Consider the following 23,998-nt stretch of genomic DNA (forward strand, 5'->3'; position numbering starts at 1 on the left):
GCAAAAGTGCGCGAGCGCGAAGGCAGACAGAACCAACCTTAACGCGTCGCGGGAAGAATCACATTTCTTAGCGCGCCGCGGGAGGAACTAAAATTCCTAGCGCGCCGCGGGAAGAACTATAATTCTTCGCGCGTCGAGGGATGAACTACGATTCTTAGCGCGCTGCGAGAAGAACTACAAATCCTTAGCGCGTCGCGGGAAGAACTACCGTTCTTAGCGCGCTGCGAGAAGAATTACAATTCTTAGCGCGCTGCGAGAAGAGTTCGTCTCGCGAATCGCTGTACAGGTGGTCTACACGCAGGATTCCTTGTAAGGGAGTCTGGCGCGTGGAGCTGCGCAGACAACCTTAGGCGGGAAGAACCAAAGGACAAGCAAAGAGTTAGAAGAAAAAGAGGGAAACAAGGCTTAAGGGCGGGACGGCGACAAGAGGGAAAAGAAGGCGGAAAGAGAGAAGGAGAGGGACGGGACGGCGGAAAGAAAGAGAGAGAAAGAGGCGGGAAGGAAAATATATATATTATTTTTAAAAGTAAAATATAAGTATAAATAAATACTAAATCATAAAAGAAAGAGATCGGGTCAGAGAAACGGGTACCTGGGTCGGGTCGGATCGGGGCAGATGTCACATCCTTATTAGCGAACCCGCCAAAATCAAGATCGGGAATAGAGTTGTGCAAATAATCCATCGCACACCCAAAATCGGAATCTAACCCATCAACACCACAATCACGCAAAATGTGGTCCTGTAACTTCCAAGATTATGCTCTCGAGGCTACGAAAGCATAGGTGGAAACATTCTCAGCTGAATATAACCCTAAACCACCGAAATGAATAGGGAGAGAGGCTAGTCTTCATTGAAAATCCCCAAAAACGGACCCGATATACCACAATATCCTCAATCGCCGCTTGAAGCCCTTTGTCAAAAACATAGACAGCTTCCTTAACAAGCGTAGGCTGACATAAAAAAATAATCTTGATTGATATCAAATTCTATGTTCTTGGTCTAATTTCAAATATGAAATCATGTATGTACCAATTACCAAAATGTGTTACTGATGTACAAACAAGCCTTGTTTAGCTGCTTCGAAGGATAAGAGGTCGGGGTTGATGTACTTGGTAAACTTTTTTTCTCATTAAAACCATGTCTTATTTATTAAGTTCCACAATATATCAAACAAGTAGTACTGTAGTAGAAGTCTTTAATGAGTTTAACTTTTGACACACTTTTGAATAAAGATACATGACTGATGACTATGATTTGCATTGTTGTGAACTTCATATTCTATCTCAGTTCTCTATATCTGAAAGCTCCAAAACCTTTTTTTTAACAATCATTGAAACTATCATAATACCCGAGTGAGCTTTCTTGAGACTGGATGTCAACCATAGAAACTGATTTTAAGGCTCTAAGCTTGACTCACACAGTTACACCATCAAAAAGAAAACCCCATTGAGTCATGTTTCAAACTTGAAACCTTAAGGTCCTAAACATTAACAGACATGTTTGTCAATCATTAAATATAATATGCCAAACGTAAATTTGGTCGAATCACGTTTGCACCAAAATGTGTCATTGGTCTATGTAAAGTTTTTTCTGTAATATTCTCTCTCATTTATTGTTTCTTACAAAATGATTCATAATCATTTAAACATCAAACTAATGGTTTAAGCCTTTAAATAGTTTAGAAACACATTGAGATTAAAGCATAGTGTAGAAAGCTCAATAAGCTACATATACAGAATGGAGCTTGTAGTTATTTAATATATCAACTTTATACAAAGTTTCAACTAAAAATATCGTTTGATCACTTACTCATGATTTGGTTTAATACAAAACCCAAGAGTTTTAATATTTAACAATCTTAATTTTTTATTATTTTTCCTGTTAATTTATATATTACACTTAGTATTAATATGCATTATCGGTATCAGCGTAAGAAATTGACTGAAACACGTGACGGGATGTCGTGGTGTCATGTTAGCCATTTTTATTAAATTTATTTTTGGGCTCACCACTTTGTTTACGATTTAATACCAGTACTGACCGAATTTGCGTCAATTCAACATCGTCACGCACGGGTTTTGTTTTTTTTTAAATATGTTAATTTGTGTATATATACATCAATGAATTTAATTTTTGGTTTAGTTTCGATTTCATAACCCAATACCGACCGAATCCGTGTTAGTTTGTCACCACAACGTGCATGTTTTGTTCTAGTTTTAGACGTAACAACGTTTTGTATTTTGCGTTTTTGGTTTAATTTTGGTTATGTAATTTGGTACCAAATGAATTCAAAACACACATCATTTTAAATATGCTTTTGTATTTTGTATTTTGCATTTTTTGGTTTAATTTTGGTTATGTAATTTGGTACCAACTGAATTCAAAACACATATCATTTTAAATATGCTTTTGTATCAGAATTATGCGATCGTCAATATCAGGGGCGTAGCTTTAGTTGGGCCAGCGGTGGCCCCGGCCCCTTCTGTTTTTCGCTCGATAGTGTAAAGTTTTCTTTTTCGGCAAAATTTTTTATACATAGTGTAAATTTACCAGTTTCGACCGAAATTTTGAGCCCGGCCCTCTCGGTTTTTTTGCTCGGTAGTGTAAATTTATCCAATTTTTGCCCGAAAATTTTATACAAAAGTAAATTTACCCGTTTTCGATCGAAATTTTGAGTCCGACCTCCTTTTTTTCACTCGGCGGTAAATTTATCCATTTTCAGCTGAAAATTTTTATACATTGTATAAATTCACCCGTTTTGACCGAAATTTTGAGCCCCCTCTCTAGTCTATGAATTTTTTTATACATATTAAATCCGCCCCCCCTCAACGTGTATATCCAAGCTTCACCACATGTCAACGTCATTCTGATTTACAAACTTATCTTTTGAGTTTATTGCCATTATTGTTACGAACCTAATCGATATCACTATACACATTATTTGTAGCAATCGAGGAGTGCACCTTTAAATAAAATGAACAATCAAAATCAATGATGACCACCACCATCCTCAGTTCTCTCTCTACAAAACAAATACTTTCGTGTACAACTCTATATACACACACACACACACACACACACATTCAACCGTTAACAATTCACACCACACTCTTTAATTCTTTAATTTTTTACACACCCACAAAAACCAATTAATGAATTAGTAAAAAAAAATAATAATTTACTTAATCATTAAACCGCCGGTAAAGACCGGCATGAAGCTATTAATAATAATAATATTCATTCTACTGGTGGCAGCTGCCGCCGTGGTGATCGGCGACGGCGGGATTCCGGAGAGAGTGCTGACACTGGAAAGGGTGTTTCCGGCGAATAAGACGGTGGAGGTTGAAGTCCTCAGAGCACGTGACCGTGTGAGACACGCCAGAATCTTGCAACGGTTCTCCGGTGGCATTGTTGACTTCAATGTCGCCGGAACCGCCGATCCTTACTACGGCGGGTAATTTTATTGAAAACCCACTAATATTTTTTGATTTTATTTGTGGGTTTTGATTTTCTTGGTTTATTATAAAGTTGGTATTTTTTTAATATTGTTGGTGTGAATTATAAAACCCACAAGTATTTTTTGATTTTCTTGGTTTATTATAAAGTTGGTTTTTTTAGTGGTGGTGTGAATTATGCATTATAATTTATTGAAAACCCATAAATATTTTTTTGATTTTATTAATGGGTTTTGATTTTCTTAGTTTATTATAAAGTTGGTATTTTTATATTTATTGGTGGTGTGAATTATGTAATTTTACTGAAGACCCATAAATATTTTTTGATTTTATTAGTGGGTTTTGAATTTCTTAAAGTTGGTATTTTTTTTATATTGTTGGTGTGAATTATGCATTATTGTCGGTGATCATGTTTTTGTTTGTCTGGTATTTGTGTAACATATTGAGTATGAATGTGAATATGGATATGTATAGATTCTTTAAAAAATGTGACTTAATGATTACTGACAGTTGGATACATTTTGACCTTTTGGAGTCAAATTTATTGGTTTACAAACACAAAAATGAATATGGATTCTGTCACTTATTGATCACCTACATAGTTCATTTGGAGCTGCTGGTTGTAACTTTAATATGGCTATTGATTTTATTAAAAAAAGTTGCATACTTTAGATAATTATTGGTGTAAACGAGCCGAGCCCGGCTCGTTTTGACTTATGAGAGCTCGAGCTTGGCTCGTGGGTTGTTTTCTCAAGATCGAGCTCGACTTGTTTATTATTAATTAATTAATTTATATACATTTGTAATTATTTTTATATAATTTGAGAAAAACCTTAAACGAGTTAGAGCTCAGCTCGAGCTCATGTAGTACCTTAAAGGATCCAAAGCCTGGCTCGAGCACGGCTGTGCAGTGTGAAATTAATACATAGAAGTCCACAAGAGGTAAAACTTAAAAATACATAAGGCCCGTTAAACGAGCTCTCCATACAAGGCTCAAGCTCGGGCTAGGTAACTGAACGAGCTTTATTATAAGGCTCGGGCTCGGCTCGTTTCAAACTTTTTATTGATCCGAGCTCGAGAACCTCGCGAGCAGTCGGCTCGTTTGCACCCCTACTTTAGAACAAATATGAAGTTTTTGAAGAAACTGTTTGACTAAAAAAGTCAAAATGTGTCATTTTATCCGTGTTACAGGTTGTATTTTACTAAAGTGAAATTGGGTTCTCCACCAAAAGAGTTCAATGTGCAGATCGACACCGGGAGTGACATTTTATGGGTTACTTGTAATTCTTGCAGTGACTGCCCTCAGTCAAGCGGATTCGGTGTTCGCTTCTTTATTCTTTTGCTTTTTAATTTTTATTAAAAATGTTTTTATTAAAAATTTGTTTTTTGGGGTTTATAATGTAGAGATTGATCTCAATTTCTTTGATATTGGAAGCTCAACAACGGCTTCTACGGTATCATGTTCAGACTCGATGTGTTCTTCAATAGTTCAAACCTCGGATGCATTGTGTTCTGAAGGCAATCAATGTAGTTATAAGTTTCAGTATGGAGATGGTAGTGGAACTTCGGGTCATTATGTCACGGATTTGTTTTATTTTGACACGATTGTGGGACCCTCCATGGTCGCTAACTCTTCGGCTTACATTACTTTCGGGTGAGTTTTTCGCTTTTTTGTCATGTGTTTTAAAAGCTTTCTTAAAATGTCACAATTTTATATTTTTGTATAACTTGTAATAGGTGTAGCACATATCAAACAGGTAGTTTGACCAAACCGGATAAGGCGATTGACGGGATCTTTGGTTTTGGTCAACAACGTTTATCTGTCGTGTCACAACTCTCGTCACACGGGATTACTCTAAAGGTATTTTCACATTGCTTAAAAGGAGACGGAACGGGTGGTGGGAAGCTTGTTCTTGGTGAAATAATGGACCCCACCATGGTTTATAGTCCCCTTGTCCCGTCACAGTACGTATTATTATTTTTTTTTAACTTTTTTAATCGCGACTTCTTGATTAGTCAAATATTGAAGTTGGCAAATAAGTAAATGCTGGATTTTTTGTTTAATCTTTTAGGCCTCATTACAATCTGGATTTGCAAAGCATTGCAGTCAATGGACAGATGTTGCCAATTGACCCGACTGTTTTTGCCACGTCAGATAACCGAGGAACCATTGTTGACTCTGGAACAACTTTGACATACCTTGTCGCAGAAGCATTTGAACCTTTTGTCAATGCTGTAAGTTTTGGTTTTTTTATGTTTTTGACTTTGGTGGTCAAACGTGTTGTATGTCAGATTCGTTCAACATTAAACGTTGTAGATAACGGCTGCTGTTTCGCAATTAGCAACACCTGTTCTCTCCAAGGACACCCAATGTTATTTGGTTACATCAAGGTACCTCCTGATGCCTATTTTTTATTTTATTTTTCGTTTTTTACTTGTAGTCATTTGGACATCCAACTAATTTTTTTTCTTTTTGTTATTATTATTTTTTATAAAAAAGCATAAATGAGATTTTCCCAGATGTTTCTTTAAACTTTGCGGGCGGTGCAGCTATGATCCTTAAGCCCGAGAACTATCTTGTACATGGAGATCCCGTTGTGAGTGTTCCTAATATTCAGTTATTATTATTATTATTCATTTTTTTTTAAATTCAAAACGAAAGTGTATATCAAAAAGCACTAAGCTAATATTGATTGCACGAATGCTTACAGGACGGAGGTACACCATGGTGCATTGGCTTCCAAAAGGTTCAAAACGGCGTATCAATTCTTGGAGGTCAGTTAAAATAGTCTGGATTAAAATCATACATTAATTAATTAGTTATTTGTAATAAAAAAAATATTTCACTTGACCCGCTCGTTTAATTTTTCATATATTACTTCTTGATCACCTTTTTATTTATTTATTTTTTTATGCAGATCTTGTTCTTAAAGATAAGATATTCGTTTATGATTTATCGAAGAAACGAATCGGATGGACTGATTATGATTGTAAGCATAATATTTTTTACCTAACTTTCTTTTTATACCAAAACCGTCTTTTTCACACCCGTTTTTCAGGTTCAAATGATGTAAATGTGTCGATAACTTCAAGTAAAGACGAATCCCGGTATGCAGGAGAGTTGAGTGAGAGCGGTTCATCAAGAACCATAAGTGTTATTCAAGCTCTTTTGCTTCATATAGTAGCAGCTACTCTTGGTTCTTCACTATGGTAAAAAGTCAAGTACAAATGATTCAAAAAGTCAATAACTCGAAAGTCATTGTTTTGGCCCGTTGGTTGTGTCGGCCCATGTTTTGGCGATGAGCAGGCAGCACTATGCTGCTTGTGGAAAGATTAAAACCGTGGTCTTGAGTTAAGTTGAACTCTGGCTAAGTTTGGTTCGAGTTAAGGGCCCGTCGTCCTAGTTGTTTAGAACACGGTTTTCGATCTTTTGGGTTTTTGTCCATTTTCATGTTGTGGTAACATGTTCAAAATTATTAGATTTTTTTTTTGAACCACTTTTTAGTGATGATTTATGTAACTATTCTTTGTAAAATAACTATATACATATTTATTAATATTGATTTTTCATGTTAACTTACGTTGTAACATATGTTTGTAAGACTGTATGTATATGGTTGTATATTGTATTTATTGTGCTTTAACTAGGGTTTGGGTCTTTAGACGGATAATAAGTTAGGTCTATGTTCGGGTTGTAAACTGGCTGACCCGTCTAATACGTTCAATAAACGAGTTGTGATGTAAATGGACGGGTCGATCCATCAACTTGTTTAATATTAGAATTTAAAATATACAATTTTATAAAGCTTAACTCGTCAACCTGTTTACAACTTTTTTTATGAATCAATAGCCCGTTTACAACTTGATTACAAAACCGCCTACTTATTTGGCCCGCCAACCCCTTTAGCCTATTTAAATAATCGAAGTACACAATTTGTTTTTGAGCTTCATGGTTTTAATATAGCGTGATATAGTATGGTACAATAATTATCAACGTGTTTTATTCAATTTAACTCATAGGTTCCATCACTTCGTAAAGAAATTCAAATAATTCCGTTTTGACACGGAATCAGATTCCAATCCTATGAGATTCTTACAACTTGTTATAAACGTGTTTTGTGTGTATAACCCTTTAGAATCTTATCACATCATTATTGTCATAATAATGACTAATGAGGCTCTTAAATGACAACCTAACATGTAGACATTTGAAAAGCAGGAATGCTATACACAAACTTAATTAATCTTGAAGATTTGTGACTTTTTAGACCGTTCGCTAGCTTGTACCATTTACCAAGGGACGTTTCCCCATTCAATTCAGTTACAAAGGGGAAATGAACCAGAATTTAACGGACAAAATAAAAACGATAAAATGTACCCCCTACCCCCAGCAACCGTTTATTAGACTAGTCTTAAAATTAAGCATGGGACGGCTATGGACCATGGTATTAGATAACGCCCGCCCCAATTATCGAAACAAAAATTCATTTTTACCTGAACAATACCATAAAAGTTCTCTCTTTTTTATTTTTCTTTGTCCTTGAATAATAAAACAATCTAGGATTTCATTAACTTCTAATTTTCTTTGATAGTAAAATTATTTAAAAGTTAAAATAGTACAAAATGTATTTGAATATCAACGGGTAGTTTTAGCAAACTTATGGGTATATCCAACGCCTTACAAGTAATTACATGATAAAACCCAACGAGTGCCGAATCGAAGAATTTGCTAGGCACTACTAGGTCCGTGGACAAGTGAATTGTGAGTACTTGGCCTACTCGAGGAGTACTCGACATGGTAAATTATAAAGAAATTATTTTCTAGAAAATTATATCAAATGTTAGTTATCATAAGTTTACTAATATTTATAACAAAATACATGAATATCAATATTAATCTAACAAACGCATATTCAAAATGTCCTAAATCCGAGTAATCACCAAGTAGCTCCAAGCAATCGTCGAGTAGTTCCGAGTTTGCCAGCGACTAGATCTGCGTAATCTTTGAGTATTTCCAAGTGGGCCACCAACAAGATCCAAGTAATCGTCGAGTAGCGTTGAGTTGATTGCCACTATCCGAGTCCTAGTAATAATACAGGCCGAGTTGGAAAAAAAAGCGCCTTGGAAGGATAATGAGTAGCGAATACTCAACCAAGTAGAATGAGTCTAGAACACCAGTTAGTCTATGTGGTATGAACTAAAAAACACCATTAGTGGTGCTGAGATAACATTATTGATTTAGTGGCTTCACTGAAACACCGCGCTCCTACCCGCAAACCACTATTGGCGTGGAAGCCATTGAGCACCGTACCCAAATGCATTTTTCCCTTTTTTATAATTTTTCGTCTTGTTTTAAATTTAAATATAATAAAATAATAGAACATTTATGAATATAGTATAACATAGGTTGATAGTGTAGAAAGAGCTAGAGGCAATGAGCATAGCTTAGTCCCAGGCCCCCTCCGTGTTTTGGCTCGCTAGTGTAAGTTTATAATTTTTCATGCGAAAATTTTTGTATACGCAACGTAAATTTACCCGTGACTAAAAATTTGAGCTCGACTCTCTCTTGTTTATGAAATTTTTATACATATTAAGTTCGGCCCTATAACATATATTTCAAAGCTTTGCCACCAAGCTGAGCCTGACACTTATGCGATGGGGTCGCCTTAACATGCTTCTATCACTATCCGTAACTCCGACCTAATTAGTAATTAACAAACACATGTATCTTAATAATAATAAAAACCGGCGGCTGCCAAATTGTCTTGTCTTTCATTACCAAAACCCTGTACCTTTAACAAACCTCCATCAACCCTGATTTCATTTCTCTCTCTCTTCATCAAACCAACAACATTATAACAACAATCCCGCCTCCACACCCCATAAGTCATACAACATCATATAAATATAACTAACATAATGCAACACGCCCTGTGCTTCACACCGTACGTCAATCTCCCTACAAATGACGCCGCACCACACAATGGTAATGCCGCTGGTGCGGCGTCATTCACGACACCGTGGCGCCGAGGGAGACTCAGACTCTCCGTCGTCGCCACGGTGTCAAAATCAACGGACGTGGTGCAGCAACAGGTGCGAGAACAACAACAACAGCAACGGCTTAGGGTTTCACCGTCTTCGTTTCAATACGAATCGGGACGGTTGGGAGCTGTACCCGACCATAAGGTGGAGGAAGGGAATGGGGCGTTGACGGAGATGGAGTATTTGACGAATATCTTGTCGTCGAATCGTGTTTATGATGTCGCCATTGAATCGCCCTTGTCGCTTGCTCCCAAGCTTTCGGAGAGGTTAGGGGTGAATGTTTGGCTTAAACGTGAAGATCTTCAGCCTGTAAGGAAAAACTTCAACTCCTTTATTACATAATAATTTGATTCGAATTAGGTTTAGTATGCCGGATTGCCGATATTGATGGTTTTTGTACATATGTGCCTAATTGTGATATCTCAATTATTGTTATCAAAACAATAAACGCGGTTTGGTTTTGATGTGAAACCTATGTCAACGTCTCCAATTAGGGGTGCAAACGAGCCAACTAAGCCTTAAATAAATGAATAATGCTTGTTTAGTTATCGAGCCTGAGCTCAAGCCTTGTATGGGAAGATAGTTTAGGTTTGTTGAGCCTTAACGGGCTTTGTGTATTTTTAAGTTTTTAACTCTTCTGGACTTCTATGTATGAGTTTCACATCGCACAACCGAGGTCAAGTCAAGCTTTGGCTTGTTTTACACGCTACATATGAGCTCGAGCCGAGCTTAGGCTTGTTTAAGGTTTTTCTTAACATATAAGAATAATTAAAAGTATGTAATAAGTAATAAACAAGTTGAGCTTGAAAAAACAACTCACCAGCCGAGCTCGAGTTTGAAAAAATGACTTACGAGCCGGGCTCGAGCTTTAGGAAAAGAAGTTGAAGCGAGCTGATCTCTTGTAAGTCAAAACGAGCTGAGCTCGAGCTTGAAAAAATGACTCACGAGCCGGGCTCGAGCTTTAGGAAAAGAAGTTGAAGCGAGCTGATCTCTCATAAGTCAAAACGAGCCGAGCTCGAGCTTGAAAAAATGACTCACTTAGGAAAAAGAGCTCGAAACGAGCTGATCTCTTGTAAGTCAAAACGAGCCAAGCTCGAGCCTAGAGGAGTTTAGGCGTGATTCAACTTGTGTACACCCCTAGCTGCAACTAGGATTTTTATTAGCTACGCCTAAAATAATTAAGATTGCCCCCATTTTCTTGTTTCTTCATGTGGACCATGCAAAAGGCCAACCAAGTCTTCATAACTCTAACAATAATAATAATACTAAGATGCCAAATTTGAACTTGCAGGTCTTCTCATTCAAGCTTCGTGGAGCATATAACATGATGGCAAAGCTTCCAAAAGAACAACTGGCAAAAGGTGTCATATGTTCGTCCGCTGGAAATCATGCTCAAGGTGTTGCATTAGCAGCCAAGACACTGGGATGTGATGCTGTTATCGTCATGCCAGTCACCACACCACGGATCAAGGTTTGCTTGCTTGATGTAACATGAATACATTACACATATTACACATAACTTATACGAACTTAAGTAGTTTTTTTTTTGTTGAATGACGTGTTTAGTGGGAATCGGTTAAGAGGTTAGGTGCAACAGTTGTTCTTGAAGGTGATTCTTATGATGAAGCACAAGCATATGCTAAAAAACGAGGAGAGAGTGAGAACCGAACTTTCGTTCCACCTTTTGACCACCCGGATATTATAATGGGCCAGGGGACGGTTGGAATGGAGATCATACGCCAAATGCAAGGCCCGATTCATGCCATATTTGTACCTGTTGGTGGTGGCGGTTTAATAGCTGGTATTGCTGCTTATGTGAAAAGAGTATCACCAGAGGTAATATTTCAAATGTTGTATAACCGTTTAAGCTTTTATTTTCTTGAAACATACTTTTTAATCAACTTTTTCATATAGGTACGGATTATTGGTGTAGAGCCAGCTGATGCAAACGCAATGGCGTTATCATTGCATCATGGTCAAAGGGTAATGCTTGACCAAGTTGGAGGCTTTGCAGATGGTGTTGCGGTTAAAGAAGTCGGTTCAGAAACGTTTCGGTTATGCAGGGAATTGATTGATGGAGTGGTTCTTGTTAGTCGTGATGCCATCTGTGCGTCCATAAAAGTGAGTTCGTTTTCGTGCGGTTTGGAATATTCTCATGGAATCTTTTTTCATGAAAGTGTTTGTTTTGTAGGACATGTTTGAGGAGAAAAGGAGCATTTTAGAACCAGCAGGTGCACTTGCTCTTGCGGGTGCGGAAGCATATTGCAAGTTTTATAATCTTAAGGATATTAATGTTGTAGCGATAACTAGTGGGGCCAACATGAATTTTGATAGATTAAGATTAGTAACCGAACTTGCAAACGTTGGTAGACAACGAGAGGCTGTTCTTGCAACTTTCATGCCCGAGGAACCTGGAAGTTTTAAACAATTTGCCGAACTGGTCGGTTTTTTTTTTTTTTTTTTTAAAAACTATTAAACGTCATTCATTATGGACAAAATGCCATATATACCCCTTAAATTTTTTTGCATAATATTAATAATTTTGTTGGCAGATTGGGAAGATGAATATTACTGAGTTCAAGTACAGATATGAATCTGAAAAGAAACAAGCTCTAGTTCTATACAGGCAAGAATATTTAATTTATTTAAAAAAAAAGTTTATTTTCTGGTATTTTTATTTTAATTTTAAATTGATATTTGTTTTGTGATTTGTTATAGTGTTGGTCTTCATACAAAGTTTGAGCTCCAAGCAATGGTCGAAAGAATGGAGTCATATGACCTGAAAACTATTGAGTTTACAAATAACGACATGGTTAAAGATCATTTACGCCATCTGGTAACATTTTTTACTATCGGAATATATATTATTTAGGTTATATGGATTAATAGTTAAACCAAAAACCACTCTCGACTTTTCAGATGGGAGGGCGAACTAATGTTGAAAATGAGCTTCTTTGTCGGTTTGTTTTCCCCGAGAGGCCAGGGGCTTTGATGAAATTCTTGCACGCTTTTAGCCCGCGTTGGAATATAAGCTTGTTTCATTACCGTGCACAGGTTTGGGTTTTCAACAAACTGAAATTTCTATTTTACCCTTTTGATGTTAGCGATTCTAAAGCTTGTTTTCGTGTTTGTAGGGAGAAATGGGGGCAAATGTTTTAGTTGGTATTCAAGTTCCATCGAATGAGTTGGATGAGTTTCGGTATCATGCAAAGAATCTTGGATACGAGTATGCAGTTGAGACCCATAATGAAGCATTCCAACTTTTAATGCGTTAAGATGCGTGTTAGCGATTAAGGTTCAAACATTAATTTTATGTCACCCAAAACATGACATTGTTGTAGATATGGGTGCTTGTGTAACTTTTGATTTATGTCTCTTGTAACGATGTGTCATGTCTCAGAATAATTGGCTTTATCAAGGGTGTGTACGTTGGCTGATTCTTGCAGTTTTCATTTTTAGTCCCTGAAACGATAAAACAGGGAAACGGGTTATGCATATAACCTATTTGATAAATGTGTGTGTGGGTTGGGATGTAAGATAAGTGGATCGTCTTAGCTTAACATTAGATCTCAGCCATTAACCGATGAACCTAATACGATAACACGCTATTAGCTTGGTGTGATCAGTTTTTGCGGACCTAACAAACGTGCACCCTTTCTGTTCTATATTCGACGACTTGGGTTATGTAATAAACAATAAACATACTTAGTTGTAGCACTAGTTTATCTTAAAAATGTTGCATCTTGATCCATATTTATTTGTTCATGATTTCTATGTAACTTGCCACCCTAATAAAAGGTTGATACGAGTAAAATAAAGTTAAACCAATACAACTGATAATTGTTGAGGTGGTTCTTAGATATATTGTAACAAGTTAAGCATTTATACCAAGACATGTCAGTCCTAACGGGGTTGGGTGTTACAAACACTCTGAGTAATGCTCAAAAACTTTTTATGTCACGCGCTAAATACAAGCCTAAATTGCTAATAGCTTGGATTTTTTCCCCTACGGATGAATACGGAAAGGCAACAATTCGCTGAAAACTCAAAATAAGGAAAATAAACTGTGATTAAGCAAGCAATTATGGCAAAACACACCAGCCGATGTATGAAAGTTTAGATCAGGTTTTGTGTTAGTTCTTGTTTAGAGACACACGTCTACAAAAATCTGTGATATTATTTACACCGCAAAGCAAATTATACAACTCTCAATATAGTTACAATAACACAAGATTGCAGCAGACGGAGATTCCAGTCTGTACGTCTTTATATCAGCACGAGATCGACCTACCAGGCAGTTTTCCCTGCGAAAAGATATTTAACACTTATGAATCAGTTCCACACCATCCATATTAATCTTTAAAATCGAAAATTACAAGTTACAGGTAGTTTGTGGGAAAGTGCTAATTTAACAACTGGTACGATATGATCATGCTACATGCAACAGTAAGGTTCTTTTAACAGCAGTTATCGTTAAGCACCTGATCGTTAAGTTATGGTAGCAGGTGTGACAAATATACGACCTACGATTGTATTGTACAATTACTCAAGTTGACTTTAAATTCTGGTTACAACTAGTAAAGTAACAAACTTCACTAATGTCATTTATAGTTATTACTTAATATATTTCCATGCATCCTATATTCCCAACGTATGGTTTTTTTATTTTCATCATCACAATCTTACCCTCAAACCGAACCAGCAAAATACCATGTCCCCAATTTAACTAAGTCACGGTTCCTCCCGACTGTTTTTGATTCAGATCATTCTGTGAATGTAAGTTTTACTCAATAGATTTACCCTTTTGTCCTCTATTTTGAGTATGGTTTATATGCATATAATCTGCCAAGTCTGCTACTTTCCGTCTTTCTTAGGGTTTGTACATTGTAATGCTTCCTGTTAGAATGAGAACGGAGAACCAAAGTTGATTGTTCAACCATAGGATTTATTATTCTTTTTTTGGGGTTGTGAATCATGATGCTTCCTGAGGTTACGTGTTAGGGTTTATGTAAGTATGTAACTATTAACAGTTTAATACAATGTTTTGGCAATTTATAATTAGAAATTTTTGTAATTTGTTTTAATTGTGGTTTAGTATTTTTTTTAAAACCATTCTACATCTACGATTTACAAACTAGTTTTATGTACCATTTTGTAGTTAAGCTTCCTTTTGGTAGATCTTGTAAGCTTTTAATATATCTTGTACATTAATTCAACTTTGAATTACAGAAAAAATAAAAGATCTCCCAAAAGAAATAACTAAGGAGATAAGAAACTTCAATTTAACGATTTTCATATATTTTTTTTTCTTTGAGGGGGTGGGTGGTATTAGTTCTAGGTTTAAAGATTTTTAGAGCTGTTTCAACAGCTTTGGTGATGATTTAAAAATGAATACTTAGAAATAACAATAAAAAGCCTCGGTATGTAAAAGCTGATATAGTAACTCATACTTAAAAGCCGAGGATTTGACCTGTAACCAAATAATCTGAATCCTGAAAGGGTAGAACGTTTGGGTATCGGACTGGCATGTGATAGGGTTTCAACTCAACTGGTCTAATTCAGTTCGATGAATCGACGGTAAAAGAAAAGATTTGGGTTAACCGGAATAACAGGATATAGCGACTTTCAAATGTGGGAGAAGGGTCGCCCAAGAAAAAATGGGTATTAAACAGTTTCGGTCTAACCGAAACAAAAAGATGGTAATTGGGTTAATCGGTAGGTTATTCGGATATTTACGCTTGTAAGTCTAACCGATAAGCGACCCTAATTACAATCGGTTTAATCAGGTACTAGGTTATCAGGCTGGTTTAATCGAATTTCGAGTATTAAACAACGCACTTAAACTAGCAGACTTCGGTGAATTTGCTTTCCAAGCCCACATACTCAAGTCCACTAATTCACTAAAACCTCGAAAGCAAACTCGTTGAAGTCCACTATATTAAGCAGACTATATAATACCCAGAACCAATTAAACCTAACCAACCCCCAATACTTGATTGTAAACAGGGTTGGTTATTGGTTAGACTTTCAAACATAAACCCATATAACCCAAATACCATCGGTTTATTCAGGTTAACACGGATTTGTTTAATATTCACTTCTCCGGCGAACCTTTTTCTCCAAAATATGAAAGACTTCTGGTTGTTAGGGTAACCAGAATCAGTTTTTTTACCACCCATTCACCAAACTATATTAGATCAGTTTAACCGAAACCCGGTCACATGCAAATCCAAAGTACCCGAACCGATCTACTCATTCAGAATTCAGGGCATTCGGTAATAGGTAAAATCCGCGTACCCTACTCTCAGCTGTTATGTTGGTTGTGTGATAAGACATGTATACTTCACTCTTTATCTGGAGGTATAACTGTGAGTAGCATATTCTACCGATGTTTCTTATAAAAGAAAAAAAAATTATAAACTTTTCTCATTACATCAAGAAACATCTAGTAAGCATCTTTAGTGAGGTTAATTCTACATCTAAATTTAAACAATCGTTGAAAAATACTACAATCACGCCTAAGACCTTTACCCACCACAGAACTAAAAGGAAGCTAATCAACTATGATCATGCACGCTACGACTTTCCTGTTTTCTTTTGGTTAAATTTTCATGTTTCATTGTGTTTATTAAAATTGACTAACAAAGACATCTTAAAACATTTTGAAGAAACATAGCTAGTTACTTATATACCTTAATGAATTATCAAACAATGTAATCAACTATTGATACACTACACAATCCAAAAATAAACGGAAAGCCGCACTCTTGCAAGTTATGTGCATTATATAAACTTAAATACCCTACTCGAAATCAAGGAATATGAGTAAATTGACTAAATAAAACTTGCCTTTAAAGAAAAATCAGAACCACGAGCACCCACAGATTTATGGAATCAGTAGTAGGGAGTAGGGACTAAGGACTAAAAGCCGAAAACTAAGGTTTATTCAAGAGAAGGTGTATTGTGTATGCACTAATGAGTTCGGGAAATCATAAGTTAAACCCGAACCTCATCTGAATCATGCGGGTTATTCAGTCCCCCTTTTCACCATCCCTATGCAAATAAGTTAAATGCTCTCTAAAAATGTCTCGTTCAAAAACTCAAAAAGTTCTCTTGAGGCTCTCATACATGTTAAGTGGCATGTTGGCTACAAAGCATGCACCTCCAAGGCTCAAATCTCATGGCCTTTTTTCATTTATATAATTGCAAATCGAAAGTAATTAAAGGGGTTTACCTATGCGCATATACTATGTTCAATATTTATGAAAGCTCAAATCCTGCATTGGAATTGATGGCATATAGTAGCTTTGTTCTCAATGTGCTTGACCGTTTGTAAGTTGGGAGCTGCATACAACGAAATTAAGGTCAACATACATATCTGAATTAACTCCTTTAACTAATGACAAAACAGAACCAAACATAATGTACATATACATGTGTGTGTTTGATAATACCTTTAGAGTATTATAGCATGTTGAAGCTGATGGAAGACGATCCACGTCTTGTCCTCCAAACGAGGCCCAAAGAGGTAGATCGCATGCAACCTATATACAGATTAAATCAACAGTTATTTTCCTTCTTCTCGTTGCTATATAATGTATACATTAACCCCTTACATGTTATATCATCTCCGATCAGACAAATGGGAGAGAGCACCAGAAGGGTGGGAATAAAGGTAACAATATGGATTGTAAAAGTAAAAAAATAATACCTTGTGAATGGTAAAACCTGGTTGAAGGTGTTTAAAGCCAAGCAATGGAGCTCGGGAACAACTTGTGACAAACTTCATAAGCATGCAACGTTCTTTTGGCTCAAATTCCCTAATAACCTGAGCCAGGGTAAGCAGCAAAATGTCATTGTTAACTACTCGATATAAATATATTTTTTATAATCAGTAACCAACTATTAGAGGTAGACAATATAAGCTTTCAAGATGGAAAGTTCCAATAGTAACCAACTATAGGAAGGATGTATACCTCCCAGAAGAGCTTTACTGTGCGACTTCTTTCAGTGTAACCACCAGTGTACCGTGTATTATTCCTCAAATCGTCAACATCAATGTCATGATTGCCACCAGAAAGAAGCTTAAAACAGACACCAGCTATCAGTCTTACCCTTTAAATTCAAATTCAGATTCACATACACCCCAAATAAACAATACCTGATTAAATTCACCGGCGTTAAACAATCTCAACCAAGATGGAGATATAAGATCTGTTAATCCTCTACAAAAGGCATTTGAAAGTGGCAACACCTGGCATGTGCATCAAGAACACAAATCAACTAAAAAAGGTTTACATGTTAGCATCATATTCATATAATGAACATAACATTATATATACCTGTCGGTTAAGTTTATAATCTGCCATAGCGTATATGTATTGCAACTTGTTATCATTTGTTACACTGACATCCTTACCACCAGCTTTAAGTTCTACAACATGCCGCTTTCCAGGTAATTCTTCAGTAACTGTAAAATCTAGTGACAGATCCTTGACATCACCATCATAATGCTGCAATATGAACATGTTATTTATTGCAACCAAAATAAAGATTTCTACTACCACAGTTTAGTATATAATAAATGCTTACCTTAACATACATAAGATTCTTGTAGAGTTCTGGATCAAGTGTTGACAGCTCGTCAATAAAGCTATAGCGACCTAGCAGCTTTTGTACAAAAACATGTGAGAAAGAATAATCTAGTAATATCCCTTCATAAAGTGCTTTGCCAACAACTCTTCCGAGAAACTCAATCATTTGTATGGAATTATCCACTAATCTTGCAGCTGAATTTGGAATTAGCAGTCTGTCTGAAGTTGAGGTCTGTGTGAATAATCCATAACTACAATATACAAAAATCAGGGTTATTATAACTTTAAAAGTCAGAAAGTGGTGTAAAAGTGGAAGATATTTACTCGGGGGAAAATGCGGCTTTTGCTATGTCAGTTAGAAATTCTTTAGATAAACCACCATAGTCTAGTCCAGCCTCAGGGAGACCACATTCACTAACAAATGATACATGAATGCTAGACTTTAATCTTGACCCTAGAGGATTTAATTGCTGAAATCCATCTTCAACAATATGACTACGGCGGATTACTACCTCAACAGCTTGTGGGCCTGGACCAACTATTTCACCAGCCATTCTCCTAGATACCTTGTCCATGCTGATAAGTTCTCTAAACATCTGAACTCTGCCAAACAAGCAGACTTCTTTCAGCATTTTAATTTGCCAAGAAAATGATAAACAGTAACTGATTTTGTAAGAAACAATTCAATGGGTAGCACTTTTAAGAAATTGTTATTGTGTCTAATATGATGTTGGAGAATACAAACTCTTTTATCTAATGCCAACAAAAATCTTCATAGTATACAAATTATGAAATGATGGATTTAACTATAACCACATTAACTTGCAATTACCTCTCTTCAAACGGAAAAACATGAGGGGTGGTAGTGATAACAGAGTGCATGCTTGAAATCGCCAATGCATCATCAGATCTTAAATTAGATGACATAACTTCATGAGTTCTTGCAGCAACAGCAATTGGCGGCCTATTCTTTTTAGCTGGAGAAAGCCACAAATCAGGAGGGCAAAACTGGTGCCTACAATCCCTTTCATATAACAAATGTAGACAGCGCACAGCAGCATCCATAAGAGGACGGTTTTGGCGGGAAACATTATGGGACAGAGCATTATAAACTAAAGTATTCAGCATAGATGCAATTCTGCGTTGCTGCTCCAGTATAAACGGAACCTACGCATTTCCCAATATGACTTGTTATCAAATAGGAATAACAATAGTAATAATAGGGCGTGCAACATCTTGTGCACGAAACTGAACAAACTGATCGGAAACCAAAATAAAACCAAAATAACGGAACTGAAACCAAAAACGAAGGTTTGGTTTTAGGTTTTCGTAAAAACCGAACTTTTTCTTCGGTTTTGGTTTTGCATGTAATAAAAACCGAAAAAACTGAACCGAATTTACAGATTTTCATTTTTTATTTCGAACATTGTGCAACCTATATATTTCAGCCTAAATGTTTAATAAATAATTATGTATTAATTAACAATAAGATTTAAACCATATTCATTATTTTGAGCCAATATTTTTTTGTTCAGCACAAAACTTATAAACCCAAATGGCATAACAGAAAAAAAAACGGTTTTCAAAAACCAAAATTTCGGTTTTCGGTTCGGTTTTAGCCTAAAACTGAGCCACGCGCACCCGTAAAGTTTGCACACCCCTAGAAATAAGGACATATTGATATTGATTTTGGGAAAGAATCACACTACCTGTTTCTCATAGAACTCTATGTCATCAATAACCAGCAACAAGTGTGAATAAGTTGCACAAAAGATGTGGATTAGATGAGAATCATCAGCTGTTAAACCCTCAGGACCCTTCCTCAAAGACTCAATATTCCATACATCAGAAGAGTCATCCCCAATTTGAATACTGAGGTTACTAACAGACTCTGTTTGTTCAATATCTCCTTGGGATTTTCCAGTTATCTTATTTAATACATTGACCCACTTTTTCTTCTTCTTGGAAACCGCGTCCTTTAAGTCTTCAATAGTGTTATGATTGGATAAGTTAGTCTCAGAAGCAGAACTTGATATAGGAAAAAAGGACTTTTCAAGTGGTCCCCATAGATTTAAAATAAATCCAGGGGTGAAAGCGAGCATATTAAGAATATGCATTGACCCGGCCACTGGATTAAGAATGGTAAATATTCTAAGCATACAAGAATAATAATATGCAACATCTGTTAATTCACACTTCTCATCAGCTTTCTGAATGGATGGGTCTTTGACCAAGGTCAACAACTTCATCAAATGCCATTGTTGACAAACGGGCTTCAGTAAATCTGTGTATAGCATATTTGACTGTTTCTGGGATAACTCAGCCAATGACTCACTATTAACTTGGGTCCATTCAACTTTCTCAAAGTAAGTTATCAGGTTTTCAGCAAGAATGATAACAACCCGAATGAAAGATGAAAAGTCTAGATCTTGAGTGAACCTTCCAGAATCCTTTGAATTGCTGTCTGACCCGATTGCAAGACATAAAATGTTTGCAAGTGCCCAACCAACAGGTGGCAAAATATTTGGACTTGAACTCTGTTCCGAACTATTTAAATTTGAAATCTCTTTTAAAACCCTCTCTTTTGACATCTGCCATCACCTGCCAAACATTGATCAGCTTCTCATGCCTTATATATTAATGCAGTTTTATTTTAAAGTTTGACAAGAATATCTGTGTGACTAATGAATAAAAGCTCAAATATTCTAAAAAATCACTTAAACATTAAAAGTTTGTCACACGGGTCCAAGAAATATGATTAGGATAACATGATGTGCTGTGTAATTCTATTGCTAGAAATGGTTATTGAAGTCAATCCTACTTCTAAATCCTTAGTAGTTCACAATATGAACATAAAAATTCATGAAGAGAAACAAAATCTAGCTTAAAACTGTACTAATGTCCCCCAAAAACCACATCTGCACCTAATAAAGTGATCCACAAAATGAAAAGTGTGCACTTAGAAAACTTAACTGCATGTGCAGATAAAAAGAGGTGATATAATATACATAAAAGTTATCATTTATGATGTTATAACATGCTTTCAGAATGCGTTCCCATAAGCCTTACCAATATTTCCCTGAAGCAAGGTGATAAGATAGATTTATGTTTTATAGCAGATAACAACACAGCAGGCAGGCGTTGAGTAAACCAAGGAATTGTGAGCAGAAGCACACAGTACTGTTCAGCAGCAAACCGCATATTAACGTTGTCATTATTGAAGGGTCTTAGTGCCAAAGTTATTGCGCTTGCAGTAATCAAGAACCTATCATCTGTATGGCCAACTGTTTTCGTCGGTGAAGAAAAAGGAACATCCAATCTACTAAGGTATTTTTTGATGGAAATGTAAAGTTGAATTTTGTCACTGCACATGTAACAAACTAGATCTTTGACTGCTGTATCTGCATCTTGCAGGGTAATATCATTATGACCTTTCCAACTTTTTAAATCAGTCAAGCTAACAACAAACCGCATTGCCATAGATGTAAGAACAACAAACTGGTTTCCCTCTTTGTCTGAGTAATCACATTTTGAAAGAATGAGTACACATAAAGAATTCAATTTCCTTGCTTGATACTTCCATGTACTTCGTTCTTCGATGCTAGATGTCGCAAGAGTGCAAAAGTTTTTCTGTGGATCTTCAAAAGAGAAGGTTCAATTAAGGAAATGGAATTCAGCTTTAACTGTTTAATATCATAGACAGATATGTCAAAGCATTAAATTATTAACTTTGAGACTGCAGATTAACTTCTAAGTTATTAATCTATGCCTTACAAAACACATCTTTAGAAACAAAACAAAAGAACCAGCTAAAGTTAAAGATAAAAACTGATAAGCACGAAGATTATGCTATAAAGTTTTCCAAGAATCTCACATTTAATACAGTAAAACCATACCGCTGGAATTTATGCTCTCCAAAAGAATTCTGAAGCAAATCTGCATACAATCTACATCCCTATCTTCAAACCTTCGACCTCGAGTTGCTAAAGTTGTAACAAAGAAAAGAAAAGGTCTCAATAGGCTGTTGGAAATCCAAACTCTGCTCACAGGAACTGGAAGACATTTGACCATCTCCAGCCACTCTTCTCTAAGATGTACAGCTGTCATCTTCATTGAAGCATAGCATCTCCAAACCCTCTACACAAAATTTGACAAAAAATCATGCCATGATACTTGAAGACTTGCTTGCAGTAAAAAGCACAACATTGTTGAACAAAATCATGAGACCAATTCTTTTGTTCTTGATGATAACATAAGTTTTCAAATTGTAAATCTCTTATTTTGAAAAGAAAAACCTGAATAAAAAGTGAAGCTGTGGTAGCTCGGCGCATGTAATTGCGAAACTCCCTCTCTTGAGCAACCTTCTCAAGTAAAGCATCCCTAGTGATCTCCTTCGCGCTAGCTCCCCGAAGAGAGACCTAATTCAACCAAAACATCATTCAGAAGAAAAATAACACAAACACTCAACCAACCAACCAACCTGCAACTAATTCACCACTTGAATACTGATACGATTTCAATATAATACGGTCACGATCTAGTCAAACTGATAATCTAAATGCTAAACATGTTCGATAATAGAACAAATAATAGCGACCTGTTGTTTACGAAGTCTATCCATAGTGATTCAAGGCAGAAGATCGACGAAACTATTAGTTGAATCAGAGAAAACAGTATGACCTAACTAGCATTGTCGACTCATCTGATGATCGAATACGAATTGATTAATCAATATGCTAAGAACACCTACACATCGAATTAACTTGAATTACGCTAAACATGCTTGATAAAAGTAGCCTGTTGCTTACTAATGGTGATTCGACACAGAAGATCGAACGAATTGGAGTCAAATCAGAGATGAAACTCGAAAGGATGACCTAGAGTCAAAAAACTATCTGATAATTAAACACAAACCGATTAACCTATATGCTAACAACACCTAGCATATCGAATCATCTTAAACTGTGCTACACGTATTCCATAACAACAGAGATAAAAGTAAGCTGTTGTTTACAAAGTTTATTATCCATAGATCGAAGTAATTTGAGTCAAATCAGAGACAAAAGTATAACCTAGAGTCCACAAATTGATTAATCTATATGCTAACTATACCTAGATATCGAATTAATTTGATAACAACAGAGATAAAAGTAACCTGTTGTTTACGAAGTCTATCCATGGCGATTAACAGCAGAAGATCGAAGTAATTTGAGTCAAATCAGAGGCAAACGTATGACCTAGAGTCCACAAATTGATTAATCTATATGCTATATCGAATTAATATGAATTACGCTAAACATGTGATGATAATAGCAGAGATAAAAAGTAACCTGTTGTTTACGAAGTTTATTATCCATGGCGAATGAATCAGAGCAGAAGATGGACGTAATTTGAGTTGAATCAGAGCAGATGATCGATGATAGATGTGATGATGAGGTCATCCATCTGCATTAGAAGTACATACATTACGCAATCACCGGGTATGTTTGGTTTGCACTTTTGACCTAACTGATTGGTTACCGGGTGTTTGGGATTAATTTTGATTGATTTAAGTAAAAATTAAGTTATTCGTTAAATTAGTTATTATATTAATATATATAAGTTGATAAATAGTTTATTAACTTATCACATTTTATAGGAGCATAACGGTCACGCACTTTTAATTTTCATCTCGTTTTATCGTTTTTTCCGAACTTTTCTGGTTATCCAAGAAGGGCCAGGGATGCTAGAAGTGCCCGCAACATGATGGACCATATGGGGATGTTCGGTATTGCCTAGAACAACTCATAAACGTTCTGAAATAGCCTAAAATGGATGTACACTTTTGTTCAATAGAAGATATGAGAAACTGTCTTAAAGAAGCTTCTAGAGCTACGTATTCAGCCACAAAGTTGCTTTTTGGAAGA

The 23,998-nt window shown here is 36.1% G+C and overlaps 3 protein-coding genes across 5 annotated transcripts; 2 read left to right on the forward strand and 1 right to left on the reverse strand.

The window, feature by feature from the left end:
• The first annotated feature begins 3,128 nt into the window (after nucleotides 1–3,128).
• LOC143605533 (aspartic proteinase 36-like) lies at nucleotides 3,129–6,908 on the forward strand. Its single transcript, XM_077081616.1, has 10 exons — nucleotides 3,129–3,455; nucleotides 4,648–4,777; nucleotides 4,863–5,110; nucleotides 5,194–5,421; nucleotides 5,529–5,691; nucleotides 5,774–5,847; nucleotides 5,957–6,053; nucleotides 6,168–6,231; nucleotides 6,375–6,446; nucleotides 6,516–6,908. The coding sequence occupies exons 1-10, from the start codon at nucleotides 3,214–3,216 to the stop codon at nucleotides 6,668–6,670; spliced, it is 1,473 nt and encodes a 490-aa protein (XP_076937731.1). The 5' UTR covers nucleotides 3,129–3,213; the 3' UTR covers nucleotides 6,671–6,908.
• Nucleotides 6,909–9,328: 2,420 nt separating this feature from the next.
• LOC143607166 (threonine dehydratase 1 biosynthetic, chloroplastic-like) lies at nucleotides 9,329–12,933 on the forward strand. The gene is made up of 9 exons (XM_077082711.1): nucleotides 9,329–9,807; nucleotides 10,790–10,969; nucleotides 11,065–11,334; nucleotides 11,413–11,619; nucleotides 11,690–11,938; nucleotides 12,051–12,124; nucleotides 12,217–12,334; nucleotides 12,418–12,552; nucleotides 12,633–12,933. The coding sequence occupies exons 1-9, from the start codon at nucleotides 9,376–9,378 to the stop codon at nucleotides 12,771–12,773; spliced, it is 1,806 nt and encodes a 601-aa protein (XP_076938826.1). The 5' UTR covers nucleotides 9,329–9,375; the 3' UTR covers nucleotides 12,774–12,933.
• A 3,812-nt stretch (nucleotides 12,934–16,745) lies between these two features.
• Nucleotides 16,746–23,356, reverse strand: LOC143607175 (E3 ubiquitin-protein ligase UPL7-like). Of its 3 annotated transcripts, none has more exons than XM_077082717.1 (14): nucleotides 23,248–23,356; nucleotides 22,388–22,510; nucleotides 21,989–22,229; nucleotides 21,162–21,730; nucleotides 19,802–20,683; nucleotides 18,925–19,259; nucleotides 18,417–18,695; nucleotides 18,091–18,343; nucleotides 17,841–18,011; nucleotides 17,660–17,752; nucleotides 17,475–17,582; nucleotides 17,210–17,326; nucleotides 16,953–17,042; nucleotides 16,746–16,842 (listed from the first exon to the last, which is right to left on the reverse strand). In XM_077082717.1, the coding sequence occupies exons 1-14, from the start codon at nucleotides 23,269–23,271 to the stop codon at nucleotides 16,759–16,761; spliced, it is 3,369 nt and encodes a 1,122-aa protein (XP_076938832.1). In that variant the 5' UTR covers nucleotides 23,272–23,356; the 3' UTR covers nucleotides 16,746–16,758. The 3 variants fall into 3 exon arrangements, 2 of the variants coding, with proteins under 2 accessions (XP_076938832.1, XP_076938836.1); XM_077082721.1 differs by lacking the exon at nucleotides 23,248–23,356 and adding an exon at nucleotides 22,690–22,738; XR_013148904.1 differs by lacking the exons at nucleotides 16,746–16,842; nucleotides 16,953–17,042; nucleotides 17,210–17,326; nucleotides 17,475–17,582 and having other exon boundaries at nucleotides 18,101–18,343.
• Nucleotides 23,357–23,998: the final 642 nt, after the last annotated feature.

Source organism: Bidens hawaiensis, unplaced genomic scaffold (genome assembly GCF_021521415.1).
Source record: "Bidens hawaiensis isolate Kalapana, Puna unplaced genomic scaffold, B.hawaiensis_p1.1 tig00002123_1, whole genome shotgun sequence".
NCBI classification, from domain to species: domain Eukaryota; kingdom Viridiplantae; phylum Streptophyta; class Magnoliopsida; order Asterales; family Asteraceae; genus Bidens; species Bidens hawaiensis.

Excerpts from the sequence above, each read along its gene's own strand:
- LOC143605533 (XM_077081616.1), top strand. The coding sequence starts at position 3,214 with ATGAAGCTATTAATAATAATAATATTCATTCTACTGGTGGCAGCTGCC. Across the intron at positions 4,778-4,862 it reads CTCAGTCAAGCGGATTCGGT|ATTGATCTCAATTTCTTTGA; the intron begins GTTCGCTTCTTT and ends TATAATGTAGAG. Across the intron at positions 6,232-6,374 it reads CGGCGTATCAATTCTTGGAG|ATCTTGTTCTTAAAGATAAG; the intron begins GTCAGTTAAAAT and ends TTTTTTATGCAG.
- LOC143607166 (XM_077082711.1), top strand. The coding sequence starts at position 9,376 with ATGCAACACGCCCTGTGCTTCACACCGTACGTCAATCTCCCTACAAAT. Across the intron at positions 10,970-11,064 it reads TCACCACACCACGGATCAAG|TGGGAATCGGTTAAGAGGTT; the intron begins GTTTGCTTGCTT and ends TGACGTGTTTAG. Across the intron at positions 11,620-11,689 it reads CCATCTGTGCGTCCATAAAA|GACATGTTTGAGGAGAAAAG; the intron begins GTGAGTTCGTTT and ends TTTGTTTTGTAG.
- LOC143607175 (XM_077082717.1), bottom strand. The coding sequence starts at position 23,271 with ATGGATAGACTTCGTAAACAACAG. Across the intron at positions 22,230-22,387 it reads CAGCTTCACTTTTTATTCAG|AGGGTTTGGAGATGCTATGC; the intron begins GTTTTTCTTTTC and ends AATTTTGTGTAG. Across the intron at positions 20,684-21,161 it reads CTTGCTTCAGGGAAATATTG|ATGTCAAAAGAGAGGGTTTT; the intron begins GTAAGGCTTATG and ends AGGTGATGGCAG.